Below are 18,778 nucleotides of genomic sequence, written 5' to 3'. Positions count from 1 at the left end.
TTAACATTACACTTAATATACATACTGAATGCCGCGAAGTCGTACCCAAATTACTCACACTAATAATTAATAACAGAGACACATCTGGTCTGGAAAAGAAGTCAGCAAATCCTAGAGTTGTAACACTTTTATTCACTATTCAATTCCGAGCATAAAATGGTTATCACAATACAATACACGGGTGTTAAAAGCATTGTATACAGATTATAATATAAATCATCATTGTTTAGAATTTAATATTATATTAGAATTCGCTTCTTCGTATGAGAGGTTGACCATGTCAGCACATTACATTTTACTATTATAACAATAATTCTTTAAGAGAATTTAAGTATATATACGGGGAGTATTTGAATACAATTTGTCATTAGAAATTTCAGATAGAACCCATGTAGATTATGATATTATGAAAACAGTGTAGATTCTTGTCTATAATGACATATTTTACAATGCAGTTTACAGTAAAATATATATGAATCAACTGCAATTAAGCATACAAGACATTTTAAATGTTAAATGCAACATATCATTATGTATCTAGGCTAGGTATCTATCACTTAATCAAATCTGTAAACTTTCAGACAATTCAATCTGTATAAAATTCCAATAACTAATAATGGCAAATACATCTGAACTTATTTTGCTTAATTCTAATATTAATGTACATATTTTCTGTTAAAAAAACATAGAGCTAATACCAAAAACAAAATGTTTGAATATTTTTTTACAACATTCATTATGAAAAAGAATTAGAAATGACAATAATAATCTTAATTCAACATACCTGGAAAAGAAATCAGCAAATCCTAGAGTTGTAATACTTTTATTAAGTAGTCAATTCCGAGCATATAAAATGAGTAATGCTGGACTCTAGGTTTGCTTAACTTTTATATGCAAAAGTGAGTATCCCAGGGATTAGGGGCTAAAATCTTGAAAACAAACATTCTTTTGAAGTAGCTAAAAAGTTGTCACCAATAAGAGGATATTTGAAGTTGTTCTGCTAACATTTTTATTCACAAGCTTTTTATAAAACATATGCTCTAGATAAAAAGGTGCTAGGCAGTTTTGAAAGTCAAATACTTAGTTTGAATTCTTAATTTAGCTTTGCATTTAAAAGAGGACGTTCTCAAAATTATACGTAGTACAGCTTAGTTCAAAGTATCATAATCCAAAGTTTATAAAAATATATCTTTATACATCAACTAAATATGATGTTGAAACACAGATGTTTTATATTTATTGTTATAATTTTTTATGTATTTTTTCTTCATTTTTAAATGATGAAAGGGAAAAACATTTATACAACAATTTAAAATTATAAACATATATTGAAAATTGTATACAACAATTACAATTGTTACTTATATGTTCTGTGACATACGAGTATTAACTACACATTATGTAACATGAGTTATAAGAATTATGCAACAAAATATGGGGCATTATACATAAACAAAGTAAAATATATATACAACGCGGAAGAAACGGACACACAAAGGAACAAAGACTTGGAAAAGTCAGTTGCAAATACACCACCAGGGAATTAAACCATTTAAAAGTGTAGTAAACCTTCCTCCTAATCCTTCTTATTTTTCAGAGTTGCAAAAAGTATGTACAATACAAAATGTGTAGAACTGTAGTAAGCCTAACAATTATAAAGACATGTACTCAATTCTTTAAACCAGAGCAAAATAAGCCTGTAAGTGAAAAATGACCATTAACATTCTTTTAAATGTTAAGCTGAAACTATATAGAGTGTTGGTATTTTTGCCTTGACCATAACTTAGGGGTCAGAGAAATCATTTCACACATTCAATTTTACATAAAAAAGCTTATTGTCAGGAATCCTTGTAAGTATAACCATTATTATGAAATAAGGTACTGCCTCAATCAGGAATCGATCCGACTTCAACTCATCCCATAACATTTGAGGGACCCCGATAAGGTTGTTATAACATCTGGTCCAACCCTTTTGTATGTTTACATTGATGTATTTTATGTATACTTGTTGTATGTGTGTGTATATATACAATAAAATATAATTAAACTGATTAAACGTAACATTTGAAAAGAACTGTCCAATGACGGCACGGACCGAATGACACATTTTTCAAGTCGATATATCGCATGTTACCGTAGAGGTATCGATCCCGATTTTCGTCGCTTCGCGCCGGATCGATTCCCTATCATTTTAAAGGTAGATTTTAGAATAAAAGCAACAATACCCACATTTGTACTGATATGCAAGAGGTTCGGACAAGTTATGTGGACGCTTATTAGGCACAAGGAAAAGCGAATTATTCCAAAAAGTCCGAAGTCAGACGCTCTGTGCACATGCCGGAAGTACACATTTTTTAATTCGATAGTATATCTCATTCGGTATATAGCATGTTACCGCCCGATTTTCGTCGCTTCGGTAGGATCGATTCCCAAATTAATAACGAACGACAAAATATAATACTTATTCTTTTATCAAAAGTGTCCGGATCTCACTGTCTTTTTTTGTTAAAGATGAACCGATATTTACAATCTTTTGCTGCAAGACCCAAAATGAAACATAGTGCTGCCTACACCATTTTTGAAAGAATTAGAATTTTCCAGCCCCTTTTGTAGCTATTTCATTACCTCAACCTATCAAAAACATAGCTGATTGGTAAAATAGGCGCTACGTGATCAAATGAACATTAGTGATTATTTTCAGGTAATAAAATATTTATAATGATAAAACGTACGTATCAGCTATAGTGCAATGTCACTGTGATATTTACTGAAGTGGACATACCGTACGACAGTACTGGTGCCATATCAGATGTGGTTGTAAAATCAGATGACCCCAAGGTTGAGCGGCAGAAACCTTGAATACTTGACAACCGCTCCCCTGATACCAAATTACATTCTAATCTGATTAGAAATAACTGACTTGTCTCTCTGACTGGCTGGAGCAAGTGTTCTGGTAGCTGTCTAGGGTATATTCCATTGAAATGTTACAAGAGCTTTACTAAAAAATAGATGAATAAAGAAATCGTCATAGGTGTCATTGCTAAGACTATATATTTATTATAAAAAAAATATCAAGAAGGGACTCATTTAAGATTATTCTGGTCATTAAACAATATTCATACTATGGCATTATCGAAGTTCCCCTTACACATAATTTAAGAGATGTGAATGAATGTATAAAATGGTGAATCGTAAATCGTTATATTATATAGTATATTATACTAAATCTATTTCGGCAATGATTCTATTAACTAATAACTACATGTACTCGTTAATTCAAATGTTCATATAAATAATATAATATGAGTGATTTAAACCCCTTTGCAGCCTAAAAATAGTTTTTTCTTTCTTAGAAATAACTACCTAAGAACAAAAGTTTAATTGCTGAAGAAAATATTCTAGCTGGTTTATTTAATAGTTTATTACATATGAAGAAAAGAAGGCAATTTACCAAAAATTTGCGACAGACTTAAAAATTTTCTAATCTATTATTCTACAATAAACATGTCCCCCATAGTGATGCGTTTTTTATTATTTTGTATAGTATGCCCGTTACTCACCTGAACCTTAAATATCCAACTTTACTATCGTGGAGATTTCAAAAATAGCGTTAAAACAATATAGTTATAAATCATGCGTAAGATATCTAAAATTTCAAAATATTTTAAAAAACGGTGTAGAGGCCTCAATTTCAAAAATAATTAGTGTGATGAACTTGATTATTCATATTGCAATACATTTAATCTAAAACAGATACACATTTCATCAAATAATGATAAAAATGAAAATATTCCTTAATTTCCCTTAAAATGGAGAAAAAAACTAATTGTCCCCTTTTGGGGCCTTTCAAAAAAAAATAAAAATGGACTTTTGAGCCTGGTATCCACCCTAGTTGAATAGAAGAAACAATAACAAACAGTTTGAGGTATGATAACATATTGTACTAAACAATGCATACGGAGTTGTTAACAAGCAGCTTAAGGCAAATTTTCCCAGTTAGCCAAATGCTTAATAAGATCGTATAAATAACCAAAAATATCGTGCAGAAGGAAGAAAACTTTAAATTTACATTCTTCTTGCATTTTACCAACTTTTATTTCCACCCGCTCTCTTTTCAGTGTCATACATACATTCTATGCCAAATTTGGTGAATAGGAATGTGTTGAAAAATTCCACCCAAACTGCGGGCGAGTTACTATAAGGGCCGAACGAAACAGGCAACAAGACAATTACAGATCAGCATAGTCCCGATGGGATTTAAAAACTACCAACCATAGAGTCCTCTCCCTTTTCCAGGGCCTCCCTAGCCTTGTGGTTAAGGTCGGTGACTTTGAATCACTTGCCCCACACCGATGTGGGGTTCTAGCCTCACTCAGGGCGTTGAATTCTTCTTCTTATGAGGAAGCCATGCAGCTGCTGGCTTACGGAAAGTCGGTGGTTCTATCAAGGCGCCCACCCAAGATAAAATAATGCATGGAGGGGCACCTGGGGTCCTCCTCCACCATCAAAGCTGGAAAGTCGCCATATGGTCTGCGATGTTAACCCAAACAAAAAATCAATCCTGTTCCGTCAGACAAAATCAAAGAGGGAAGCATATCCAACAGTAAAAGGGTTTGAACTCTAAATATGCGGTGTGTCTCAAACAAAAAGTTTATAACATTCCAAAATACGGTAGGAAAATTACCATGACCCAAAACCCTACGACTTTGTAAAATATTAAAAAATATTGAAAACCACAGGTCGCCCAGCACAACATAAATGACAAACGATATCCCCATAAAAATGAGTGTTGATGTACCTTCATGCAGAAGTGACGTGAAATAATTTAGTAATGAATTTTAAAAGCAAATCTGAATTCAGCAAAATATTTACGTAATTTATGACAAAATATAGCCTTGCTGAAGACGTTCAATTGTTATATACAGATTCTTCAACATGAGTGCACGCTCTGGTGCACCGAATCAATAGAGAAATACATATTAAATAAGATGTTGCCTTGGGTACACACCGTCCAGATGGGGGAAATAATCATCCTTTTACTAAAGTTAAAATTATCCCTCTCTTGTAAAAGGTTTTGGCATGAATAATATTGTCATAAATAGCGAGATGTAAATCTAAAAAAGAAGCAGTAGTTTCCGAATTGTTAGATATGGATACTTGCATACCTCGTTTTTAACGAATGTCTCTAATATACTGGGAAAATGCATGATAAGGAACAGTCGATACATTTTACTTGCTGGAGCATGGCAACGAACCCCCTATATTTAAACGTCTGACTACGGGCCTGTATGCTGTAAATAAGCGCCTTATGAGTCGGTGACGATGTATATTTTGCATGCTAAAAATCTGTCAGCTGAAATATTCATTTTATAATATATACACAATATTTAGTGCATTTTCTGCATCAATATAACAGCAAAGGTTTCCTAAGTAGCCATCTAGTCCACTAGAAATAATGACTTCCTTGCGGCAAAATAGACCATGTGTAATAGGTTCAAAATGAAATGTCCGAAGCAGATAAGGTATCTATTCAAAGTGATAGCTGACAATTTATTGCGTTTGAAAATAACCGTTTACTTTTGCATGTTTTGTTCGGCTACAATCTTGATTCAAAAAAGACGTGCCAGATCCCGATCCTGACTGTGGACTAAACTCTTAGGAATAACGTTTGTAAGAGTTTATTATGCCATCTTATTATGCCGAGAAGTGTCGCATCACATCAAAGTTATGGAGATTACAGCTTAAATGCTACAGAAACAATTATGGCAAGCCAATTGTCCAATAATTACGTGGACCCTAGTTCACGGTCGAAAAACTAGGATTAACAATCGATAAACTAGGTTTTTCGAACGTAAAACTAGGTTTTTCGAATACTAACCTATATTTTCGAGTGAAAACATAGGATAACGCCGTGAACCATAGTTCACGCTCGTAAATGTAGGTTCACGATTGTAAACCCCAGTTCACGGTCGTAAACATAGGTTCACGTTCGTAAACTATGGTTTACGAGCGTGAACCGGGATTTACGAGCGTAAACATAGGATAACGAGCGTAAATATAGGATAACGACCGAAACTCATAGTTCAATCGAGAAACCTAGTTTATCAAACGTAAACCATGGTTTACGGTCGATATATTAGGATTATAGAATCAACAATGAATTTCGGGCGTGAACATGGGTTTACAGCCAGGAACCTAAGTTTACGGACGTGAACCTATGTTTACGACCGTGAACCATAGTTTACGGACCTGAACCTATATTTTCGAGCGTGAACCTATGTTTACGAACGTGAACTTGGGTTTACGAGCGTGAACTTATGTTTACGTTCGATAAACCAGGTTTTTCAAACGTAAAACAAGGTTTTTCAAATACTAACTTATTATTTCGAGCGAAAACATAGGATAACGTCGTAAACCATAGTTCACGCTCGTAAACGTAGGTTCACGTTTGTAAACCCAAGTTTACTGTCGTAAACATAGGATAACGACCGAAATTCATAGTTCAATCGAGAAACCTAGTTTATCGAACGTAAACCTGGGTTCACGAGCGTAAACTATGGTTTACGCCCGGTATCTGATGTTTTCACTCGTAAATATAGGTTAGTATTTGAAAAACCTAGTTTTACGTTCGAAAAACCTAGTTTATCGATCGTTAATCCTAGTTTTTCAACCGTGAACAGGGGTACACGTAATTATTGGACAATTGGCTTGCCATAAACAATTCGTTTTTATAATTGTAATGTTATAGTATACTCATGCAAACAGTTATGCTCGCCTACCATGTTGACAAGGAAAAACAGATTTATTTGTGATGAAGCTTTTAAACCTCCCCATCACACCTTTAAACTGGGGATCTAGCAGCCCATACACTACTGGGTTGATAACATGGTTGATAAAATAGAAACGCAAGAAAAGAAAGTAAACTGTTTTCTGACCATCGGTCAAGTACTGAAGAATATCTTTAGAACTTGCGATAAGTGTGACCAACACAAAATACGTTATTGTTGTGATGATAAAAGTGACAGTTAAAATGAACATAATAAGTGTTTTCCTTCTGACCCTTTTGGGAACATTCCGCTTGAAGGCACGTTTTTCACGTGTATTTCTGTTGTTATGAAGATCAGTAATCTTTATTTCTGATTTGTCTCTAGGTTTATCCGAGTCCTCATTGGTCGAAAAGTCCCTTTCTACTTCGTTGTCGCATCCTGAAACATTGTCATTACTGTTTTGACTCGTATCGGGATTTTCATTTGTACTGTGTGCTGGGGAACACATATTGGGAGTATTATTGACCATAGACTTTCCTGATCCCATTCGGTGTCGTCGTTCTTTAAGAAGTTTCATGGCAACGAACACGTACTGTATAAACATCAGGATCAGTAAAATCATAATGGCGGCAGCCACTGTTGAAATATAACCTATTGGATAGTCAGTTTTCTCGAAAGTTTGATCCTTTTCGCAAAGTGTTACACTTATAGATTCATTTTCATATATTTTTCTTGCTGACCGCAGTCCCCATAAAAATGGAGTCGGAAGGGCAACAAATAATGCAATGATGCAATAGACTCCACACAAATATTTGGCCACTCGAGGCTTCAGTTGCCATCCGAAAGGTCGACACACTTTCCTATACCGATCAAATGCTATTGTCACTAAACATAAAGCCTCGGCAGTAACCGTAAAAACGTTGAAGAAAGACTTTGTTTTACACAGTTCTCGCACGGGATACATGTACCAATACAGCTGTGTAACCATCTCTCCTGGCATTGTTGTCATACAGCATGTTATGTCAATGAATGCCAGACAAAGGACAAAGTACCGGAAGGTGCAAACTCGATAATAAAACAAGAACACATAAATCACGAGCAGATTTCCAAAAAATCCAAAAACAACTTCAATTCCAACAATAATAGTGACTGGCAACACAGCACGTGTAAATTCATCGTTAAGTTGTTCCGTTAAATCTTTCGTGCTATTTTCCATATTTGCAGAAGTTAAGATTGTTCAAAAACAAATAATTTGTGAAAATTATTTAAACCCTATCTGACAAAATTTATCCCTGCTGAATGCATGTCATTCTTATCAAACTCTCTGTTTCAAGTTTAGCATGTTACTGGTAGAATTGTGCAACAAGTGCCACCTGTCTGCTCTGTAATGAATGCTTAGGATTGTTTGCTTTTTCCGTTAATATAATTGTATGGAAGTTAAATAAAACGTTGGTTATCAGTAAAAATCCATATCAGTTACAAGTTGCAATAATGCCATGGTTGCTATGTGTAAACATCATGGATGGGAATTACCCGTCATATTTAGTGATGATAGTCGCATGTAGTGGTTTATTATTGTGTAATATTCATATCTCTTATCTACACGGACAAGGAAGTACTAGTATAGTTTAGTCATGCAAACATTTATCTCGGCTACCATATCAAGAGTTAAACGTCCTGTATCATATCTTAGCTTTTAGTTGATTTTGTCATTGGTGGAATAGGTATTGGTTTACTGAATATTTTATCAACCTAACTTAACATTTTGCTACAATTAGAGCTTATCAAAGAACATTTTTCATATATGCTGTTGTATAACTGTAAATTATACATTGTCTGATACATAAGTTCCAAGTGGTTCGCTTAGCATAAAGCAGGGCAACATCCAAAGTTTGCTCCAACAGATGAGCTCGTACCTTGCTGTGTGGTGTTCGGTGCCCCTCTAAAATGTTTTTATCTACCAAAGTACTATGAATATGTGATACACAGATGTCAATCTTGTATGATACTTCTGTTGCGACTGGATAAACATCATGTTAATTGACGTAACCCCAAAGCTTACTGTGAAAGCATGTGCTATCATGGAAAGCTAGTAAACAGTCTCTGTTTAGTACAGTCTAGAATGCACAGTACTGCCAATAACGAGTTCGCAAATGACATTTATAGAGTTATTCCTCCAGTACGATCTACGGATGAGGAATTGTCATTTAGTTTTTAGCTAGTCGTCCTTTATCTCCGAAGATCCGATTTACGTTTGAGGCAATGACATTTAACCATATATATTGTGTCATTCGTACTTTACCTCCGCTGATCCGATCTATGGATGAGATAGTGACATTGAGCTTTTCACCCTTTAACTACGCAGACCAGATCTACGTTTGAGGCAATGACATTTACCCAAACATCTTGAGTCACTTGTCCTTTATCTCTGAAGATCCGATCTAAGCTTGAGGTAATGACATTAACATATTTATCTTAGACCATTTGTACTTTACTTCTGCATATCCAATCTACGGGGGAGGCAAAGCCATTTACCCATATATCTTGAGCCATTCGTGCTTAACCTCGGAATCCTCATATCATATCTACACGTAAAGCAATACAGTTAAGTCATATCTCTTGAACCACTGTCTTTTACCTCCGTAGATCCAGTGTACGTTTGAGGCAATGACATTTAGTTTCTTAACTTACGCAGTTCGAAGCTACAGATGAGGCAATGACATTTAATAATATCACGTGAGTCATTCGTCACCACATATTCGATCTACGGGTGAGGAAATGATACTTAGCCATATATCTTGAGCCATTCGTGCTTTACCTCCGCAGATCCGATCTACAGATCAGGCCGTGACATTTTTCTGAATACTGTGGTGGCCGATTTGTGTCATATCATAATGCCGAATGTCACATTACGAAACATCGCTTCGCCGTACGTCGTTATTGTGCACCGCTAAATGCCGCCCCACTTGACGTTGCCTTTCACAAGGTCGTCCTGAGAAACGTCGCTTCGCCGGACGTCGCCCCGACAAAACATCGCCCTACCGAACGTCTCTCCGCGAAACGTAGCTATGAATGACATCGTTATGGTGCCCTGCAGAATATCGCCCCGCTAAACGTCACCCTGTCGAATGTCGTCTTTTTGCCTTCCGAAATGTCATCCATCTATTCTATGCCCGGAGGACACTAAATGCCCCTGTCCCTCTTCCAGTCGCACATTGTGTACATTTTAAAGTAAAAGATATACTTTTTTAATGAAAGTTTGTACATACATAGAGGACACTATTGAGAATGCACACGTCATTTAATGACTAGCCTGCTTGTGATGAGCAATATGGCTGTCGGCGTATGTTCGTTAGTACGAGCGTTCGTCCGTCCGATTTAGTACGAATTAAAACTGGCCATGCATGGAGCAACCGTTTTCATATTTGACAGGAAGATTTGTCTTAATGAGACAGAGTGTCGCGCGCAATCCCCAATACCTATTTCAAAGTGTCCAAATTGGGATGGGGGGCGACGTTAACGGGGTGTCGCTGCAATAGAATGAAGCAACGGAATAGCACAAATAATCTACCATAATAAGTATCTATTACCTATGAACCATGAGAGAAAATATTCAGTAACCTGTCAAGAACACGAGTATGGATTCAAGAATCAGCTAGGATGTTAACAAACAGAATACTGTTAAAAATAACGTGAACGTTTAATTTAACAACCAAACATACCAAGTATGGTAAATGCTTTGTAATTCTGACACTTACTGGGGATGTTTCAAACACCCAAAAGCAGAAAGTTCCACCGTCGTCATTTCTAAGGATTTTTCAATTGGGTAGGAGAGTGGTCATATTTGGGTAACAAGGCTCCGAAGAAAATACATGCCAAAGGAAACAACAAAATAAATATTGTCTGCACTAAAATGAACAAAGTCTTGCAAATGGAAATAACACACAAAAGAAAAATCAAACACTATTTAAATAAACGATGTTGATTTATTTACATATGATCGTGCTTAAAATAATTACGCTACAAGTCACTTTATACGCATTGAATTTCGTATGTTTCCCATCACCTTCTTGAATCTTGGATCCAGTAAGCCGTAAACAATCGGGTTGATCACGTGATTGAGAAAGTAGAGACGGAAAAAGAAGAAGTACGTAGCTTTCCCGCCATCACTCATGTCTTGCAAAATATCGTCAGATCTTGCAATGAAAGAAAGAAGAGTTAAATACAAGATCGTGGTAGCTATAAAAGCAATTGTTAGAATAAACATTATGAGTGTTTTTCGCCTAACTCTGGCAGAAATGTTCATTCTAGCATGTTGTTTTCGTGGTGAATTGTGAGTATGATTTGGTCTGTCTGTCGACGCTGGATTTCCTCTTGTTGGAACTTGCAGGGTTGAACTAAGTTCTTGATGATCTGTTTCACAATCAGAAAGGATCTCAATATCCTTGTTTATCTGCCTAGGCTGGCCTTTACTGTCAAGCCCTGAACTGTATCCAGTATCACTGACTTCTGTTGAAGTATTTAGAGTATTTGCATTAGAAGAGACACCAGTGTCTAACGCAGGCGCCGGGGTAATGACCACCATTGGTGTCGTGGAATATGCTTTTTTTCTTTCTCTTTTCTCTTGTAAAAGTTTTCTTGCAACTAGCACATACATCCCTAGCATCAATACCAAGCTTATTGAAACAATTACTTCTACAGTCAGAGAATATATCAATGGGTATTTTGTGTTTTTCCATTGTTCATCTTTTTCACAAATGGTTACATTAATGTCGATGTTCTTATATACTTTTGGATGCGAGTGTGTTCCCCAAAAGAACGCCACTGGTAACGCGAGTACAACCGCTACAGTATATATTGAAGCACACAAGTAAATTGCAATCCTTGGTCTAATCTGCCACCTCAAAGGATGACAGATCTTCCTGTAGCGGTCTAATGCAATTGTCAGAAGGCACAGTGCCTCCGCAGATACCGTGAACACATTGAAGAATGATTTTACCTTGCACAGCTCGCGCAGTGGGTACACGTACCAGAATAACTGAGTCACCATCTCTCCTGGCATCGTGGTCAAACTGCTAGTAACATCAATTATACCCAAACAGAGAACAAAATACCTGAAGTTACAAACATGGTAGTGGAATGCGAACACGTACAAAACTAGTACATTTCCAAAGAATCCTAGAACGACTTCCAAGCCTACAAAGACAGTAACCGGTAAAACAGAAGTCTTAAACTCATCATTGAGTTGCTCAGCTAGTGCTTTGTCAGTTTCGTCAGCAGCAACGTCTCCCTCCGCGTAATGGATGTATGATAAATTATTCAAATTATCCAATGATGTGAAGTTCGAATATTTTAGAATTATCTCGTCATCCATGTTTATTTCATTTGCTGTATCTTTTAAAACTGATTTTTAAAAAGCTGAATGCAAGCACGTAACTTTTTCAGAAATCGAAAGTTCATGTACAAAGTTTTAACTGCGAACACAAGCATTGCAATTGTTTAAAACATAAGTATTAACAATAGCTTACAGTTATTTTCCTTATGAAAGCGATTGTAGAAAACTGAAGTCGGAAGAGAATACAAACACTTTAAAAACATGTATCTTAAGTGGGAGGCTTAACATAAATGCGAAACGATTACTCTACCTCGTTCAAACGATGTCCTTTACAACATGATATACAGATGTTTTTCATATTCATATAGCAACTGATCTCGCGGAAATCTGTTCAAACTAATTGTTCAACTTAAATGTACCGAATGTCTAGTTCAGAAGTATACCCTACTATGTTAATATTTTACATGTGTCATGAATCAATTTAAGTTTATCCGGATATACACATTCTTTATGCTGTATTTTGATGTATGCTTTCACTGATAAAATATGCAGTCACGTCCTCTACAATACGTTGTTATTCTCTAATTATTTGCTCACAGTAATTTTATTGCTTACAGTAAGTTTAAACCGACACGTTCTCTACAAAAGCGCAGTATATTCCGATTTCAAACAAGCAAAATCGTCGTGTGAACGAGCCTTGATTGATTTTTGTGCCCTTTATCTTCGTGATAAGAATGTTTGTACTAATTTCACAATCCCTGTCAACGTGGAGTACTTCCTAACTGGGTCCGAGTCAAGACATATTGAAATACGTGAGGAAGAATAAAATCACCCTGTTTTATTAATCAGTCGCAATTACTATTTTCTTAATTACCTGATCGGGATAAATCACTGTCTCAAAGCATCCGATATGCTTACGTAATCGCCTGATAAGAACAAAAAGTTAAGTATTTACATTATCTGGGTTAAGAACTCAATCCATTAAGCTGTCTTTGCACTATGCGTGGGCTTTTTTAACTGCCTTGCATCACATGTTGTGGGGTTTTACGTCGCACCGACACAATCATAGGTCATATGGCGACATTCCATCATAATAACATACCCAAAATAATTATTGTATTATTGTCTAGTTAACACATGAGATAATCTGGAGTAAAAATTAAAACAAGCACTTTCACAAAATATAACATAAGTTTTGTACACAGTATAAACACATGTAATGTACAATGTAAAACAATAGGTCTTTATAACAGTGATTTGTTTCTCAGGTTCAGCTCAAATTAGAAGCCTTATATCCAGAGCGAAAAATATACGACTTTCACCAAATAACTTTTTTAATATAACTATTTTTCGACGCAGTATTTCAACAAATATTATATAGCCATTGATGCGTTCTATAAATTAACAAAAAATCTTAAAGGCTGATAGAGCCCAACCATTTCATCTCAGCGCCAAAGGTGATTAATTGTTTCCTTATGTCAATGCAATTTACTTATGTTACATGTCAAACGGAAGTTAAAGTGATGTAAACAACTGTGCATGATTTTACACTTTCGGACCAGCAGTTTCTTTTTCATGTCCAAGAAGTGTAAAGCTGTGAGAATATAAATATAGTTTGTACAGGCATTGTTTGAGGATATCATATTTCCATTAACATTATTGTTTATTCAATATCCATCGTTTTTTTAATATGCCCAAATACTACATTCTGGACAATTCTAGACTTTTGGCCAGTTCTCCTGCCATATCAGTTACGCTCTCACCGAGATGTGTAACTGTAACCGGATAAAACAAGTCTTAAACTGAACTTCAGAGGCACTGCACCTCTGAATGTAAACATTGAAAGTGTTCAGTATGTTCACCAGAACCAGCAATGGCCAAAAATCTCAACTCAAAGCTATAAATGCGTAATAAATATATCACGTTGAAAATATTTTATAGCAAGTGCGTGGATACTGTTATGATCTAACTCAGAATAAATTTAGAATACTACACGAATTCAACTAATAGGTATTCGTTTTGAACTGAATAAAAACCACAAAAAATAATGAATAATCATGTCGCTATCAGCTCATGATCGTTTCAAAATCCCTATTTCTATTACTTAGCAGGTATCACAACAAAGACAAAGTTAGTTTTTATTAGAGTAAATATTTCAAGTAGGTAAAGTGCAAACAAAGAATAAATTGAACAAAAAACGATAACAGATGTAATGAAGATCACAACTCTATGAAGATTTTTCATATTTACCTGATATTGTCCTTTTCTCAATGTTACATTTGTGACATATTTCTGTCCTATTTCGAAGCGTCTGAAGATGAAAGTGCATTTTTAAAATTTCTCATTACTTGTCTGAAGTGCGGATCGAGAACTCCGTAAATGATCGGGTTGATCACGTGATTGATGAAGTAAAGGCGAAAGAAAAAGAAATAGACGGCTTTGCTACTATCGCTCATGGTGTCCAGAATAGATCTTGCAATTAACGACAGCAATGTTAGGTACAATATCGTTGTTATGATAAAAACAATCGTCAAAATAAACATGATGAGCGTTTTCCGCCGAACTCTTGATGCCATGCCCGTGCGCATGTGCAGGGTGTGAAGCGTGCTGACTGTGATGAGTTTTGGGTTTTCCCGCTTTGGTGCAGGTGCCGTATAAGAGTTAAGATCTTATTCTGTTTTTCCCGAGGATCGTGGTCATCATCAATTATTTCTCCAGAAAGCGTATTTTTGCGACTTTTTCGTCTGGCTGCATTATCAACAGTGTTTTTGTCACCGTCCTGCACGTTTAAGTTACTTGATTTTCTGTCTTCTCTTGGGGAGAAGTCAGATTCACAAACATCCGGTGTTGAATTTATTTCTCCGGACTTTGAGACTGAGACGTCTCTGTATTATTTGAAGATGTAGGATATTGTTGTCCCAAAGCGTAGGCCCGAAAACGTATCCGTTTATTCATTAGAAGTGTTCTGGCAACGAACACATACAAAACAAACATTACAACCAAACATAGTGATAAAATTACTTCAACTGTCACGGAATACTGAAGCGGATGATTTGTCCTCAACCATTTTTCGTCTTTCTCACATATTGTTACTGTTATTGTCGTGTTTTTGTAGATCTTCTCGTTGGTATGAGTCCCCCAGAAGAAATACACAGGTACGGCCAATATAAATGCTATAACGTATATAATTCCACATACATATTTTGCATGTTTAGGCTTCATTTGCCAACCTAGAGGCCGACACACTTTCATATAGCGGTCCACACCAATGGTTAGAAGACACAGTGCCTCGGCGGATACAGTGAACACATTAAAGAATGATTTGATTTTGCACACTTGTGGCACGGGATACACGTACCAAATATAGTTGTGTCACCATCTCTCCCGGCATTGTGGTTAAACTGCTCGTGATGTCGGTGAAAGCCAAGCAGAGCACAAAGTATCTGAAGTTACAAACATGATACCGAAATAGGAACACATATATCACAAGTAGGTTCCCAAAAACGCTGCAAACACTTCAATTCCAACAAAAATGTAACGGGTTAGAACAGCACGTGTCATCCATCATTCATTTGTTGTGCCAGGTCGTCTTTATTGTGGTCAGGAACTTGTTCTTGCTCTGTAGAAACACGACTTGTAACTGTAGACAGATATGTAACGGAATCCATGATGTCCGCAGTATTCAACAAAATCAAAACAGTTTTGTTATTCAATATCTTATATCCAATGCTTGTTTTAAGTGCGTATGTATTTGTTTGCTTTACAAACTGTATGATTTATTACATTTGTGGAGATATCTTTACCTACTTTATGTTTCACACAAAACTGGAGATTTATCTCTTCCTGTTTGTAGTCGGATAAATATGCAAAATACTTTAGTTTTTGTCTGAAGTGGTTGTTTATTAGTCATAGCTTTTGCTCCATCTATACAGCTGATCGCATGTATTGGCATGCTGCCTAAGGCCCATTAGGGGTAGCCAAATTCGGAGATCTATATATAGATATAGATCTAGTTGTTTATATACATGTCTACTAGAGATAAAACTGTCAGTAATATAACTAAACATGAAACTCATTTAAAGTTTGCATGTCACCCGATTATTAAGATAAGTAATAACTATATTGGAACGCTCACATTTTTTCACGAAAATCAAACTTTCATATCGTTGCAATGCGAATTATTACAGTAAGTGGGCATTGTATATGTATTAATACATGTTTGCAAATGCATTATTTGACCGGGTACAACGGGATTGTTTAGATGGCAAATTGTTTTTGGACGGTATTTCAACTTTATATCGCTAAAATGTTTCAATCCCTTCCTTATCCACAAAATATTTGTGGACTAAACGAAATGAAGGATTTTACTGTTACATTTCCAAAAGATAGACGAAAGAAAAGAAATGACCAACTTGCAATGGACTTGCCCACGAAGTAGGCTGACCGACCTTCATCCCTGACTCGCAAATCGATGCCGGTCAGTTTAATATCAGAAGGCACAGACATCTGTTTAGCTCATCAGTTAATGTTTGTGCACTAAAACAATTCCGTTACCCGTTGAAAAATGTATTCCACTCATGTTAGAATGATTGTGCCTGACTGGAAATGTCGGAATGCCAATACAAATTCATTTAAACTGTGCTAAAGAAACTATTGTATGTCTAGTTACACGCAACATCAGATATTCTGGAGTGAAAATTAAACTAACATGATCCCATAAACTTAACTCAACAGTTTTATTATACTATATAACACATGTAATATATCCAATTATTTCAGGAACGTAAAACAATATGCCTTTAATATAGTATACAATTTCTCAGATTAAGCTAAAGGCAGATGCCAGTTATTCAGGGCGGAACAATTCACGACATTCACCAAATAACTAGCTATTCTTTCCTAATCTAAATTAATTCCCCAAACTGTATTTCATCAATCATTAAATTGGGACTAATGCGTCCTGAATTCAACTTTATATATTAAAGTTTAAAGAAAATTACTCTTCCTGTCGCTTTTAATCTTGAAAAAACCTGATAAAGGAGCCACTTTTTAACCTTAACACCTCAGCACAAAAACTTTTTCTTTAAATCGATACAATTCGCCTATTTTGTAGTGAAGTTTTAAGCTGTTTTAGACGTATCTAAATCTTTTGAACTGACAAATTTCCTGAGACAAATAAGTCATTGTTTCGTTTTCGTGCCTAAGCCTAAGCGTAAAATTGTGAGGTTATTAATGTCATTTGTACAGACATTGTCACAGAATATTATATTTATATATAACTTCCTTTTCGCTAACCTCCCTTGCTCTGAGCACATGTTGACATTATTGATTAGTTATTTTCCATTACTTTTGAATATACGCAAATGCTGCATTCTGAGTATGATTTCATGTGAAATGTATTCACTTTGAATTGATAAAACACAAATCATATTACTAACAACAGATAACTAGATGTGTGTCCATAGGACGCAGGTGCCCCCCACACTACTGCCACTGTACATGGTTTCAGGACCCTATGTGAAATATTTTTAAAATGTATGCAACACAAAATTTTAAAAACCTTACGTGTATTTTTCACTAAGTGAATTCACTCCTAGTAGACCTATTTTTCACAAGATATCCTTAGAATTGCTTCAAGAATACGAAAAAAGGTGTTGAATAGTATGCAGTGAAATGCAAGTCAACTGAAGTCAGGTACCCTCATATTGTCGCATTTCAAAAAAAAAAACATCGTTTTCAAGAAAACAACTCGAAAACATGCGAATTAATGTAAGCATAAAAACTGTCTTATTTTATGTAAAAAAACATTGCACGAGAGATACAACACCCATCTGACTCTCGGTTTTACGGGCAAAGTGCTAAAAATGGAAAACCAGCCGGATCTATTTATTAGGGACTTTTTTTCGACACACCACGGAGCACATTTTTGACTTAATTACTGCTATATAACCTGAAACCCCCAAAGAGAAACACCAACATTCCTCATTGTTTTATGACTCTATGTCAGGTACATTTTGAGATACACGGGGCACAAACTTTTATTTTTGACTAACCCCAGAGCCATAACTCTGGTCTTAAATAAAAACTCAGGTGCACAAATTTACATGCTGGTTAATATTCATAAATGGTTTCATGACTCTAGGAGAAATATTTTTAAAGATATATTCTACCCAAAGTTTTAAGCACTTTACTTGTAAATATAAGTATTTACAACTATTGTAAAAATACTTATTCCAATTATGTACTTTATAGCAGCCAACTATATGCATTCAACACTGATGTTTTATTTGTTATGTTATACTGTTATAGTCTCATGCATGTAATATGCCTTGACTAAATGAATAAACTTGAAACTTGAAACTTGAAACTTATTTTTCACTAAGTCAATGACCGTAATTCCAGTCTGGTTGATTTATTCACAAACAGAACTCCAAGTGTGCAACTTCACTTTAGCAATCCCTAATGTTTTGTGACTTTAAGTCAAATACTATCTGAGATACAAACTTCTTTCCAATGTGTACATATTTTTGACTAAGTCAAGGGCCATAACTCTGTCTGTCTGTGTCCAATTAAACCCTCTGGCGCACAAATACCCCTGCTGAATAACAACCCTATGATGTTTGATGACTCTGGGTCAAATAGTTTTTGAAATATGAACGGCAAAAACTCGGACGGA

At 35.5% G+C, this 18,778-nt stretch overlaps 2 protein-coding genes across 2 annotated transcripts; both read right to left on the bottom strand.

Moving 5' to 3' along the window:
• Nucleotides 1–6,660: 6,660 nt before the first annotated feature.
• Nucleotides 6,661–8,146, bottom strand: LOC128559425 (cholecystokinin receptor type A-like). Its single transcript, XM_053550955.1, has one exon. The coding sequence runs from the start codon at nt 7,981–7,983 to the stop codon at nt 6,766–6,768; it is 1,218 nt and encodes a 405-aa protein (XP_053406930.1). The 5' UTR covers nt 7,984–8,146; the 3' UTR covers nt 6,661–6,765.
• Nucleotides 8,147–10,739: 2,593 nt separating this feature from the next.
• Nucleotides 10,740–14,712, bottom strand: LOC128559424 (C-X-C chemokine receptor type 2-like). Its single transcript, XM_053550953.1, has 2 exons — nt 13,447–14,712; nt 10,740–13,390 (listed from the first exon to the last, which is right to left on the bottom strand). The coding sequence occupies exon 2, from the start codon at nt 12,139–12,141 to the stop codon at nt 10,795–10,797; it is 1,347 nt and encodes a 448-aa protein (XP_053406928.1). The 5' UTR covers nt 12,142–13,390; nt 13,447–14,712; the 3' UTR covers nt 10,740–10,794.
• Nucleotides 14,713–18,778: the final 4,066 nt, after the last annotated feature.

This window comes from Mercenaria mercenaria, chromosome 9, assembly GCF_021730395.1.
Source record: "Mercenaria mercenaria strain notata chromosome 9, MADL_Memer_1, whole genome shotgun sequence".
In the NCBI taxonomy this organism is placed as follows: domain Eukaryota; kingdom Metazoa; phylum Mollusca; class Bivalvia; order Venerida; family Veneridae; genus Mercenaria; species Mercenaria mercenaria.
Note: the sequence above shows the minus strand (reverse complement) of the source record. Positions and strands in the feature narration are given on the sequence as shown.

Excerpts from the sequence above, each read along its gene's own strand:
- LOC128559425 (XM_053550955.1), bottom strand. The coding sequence starts at position 7,983 with ATGGAAAATAGCACGAAAGATTTAACGGAACAACTTAACGATGAATTT.
- LOC128559424 (XM_053550953.1), bottom strand. The coding sequence starts at position 12,141 with ATGGATGACGAGATAATTCTAAAATATTCGAACTTCACATCATTGGAT.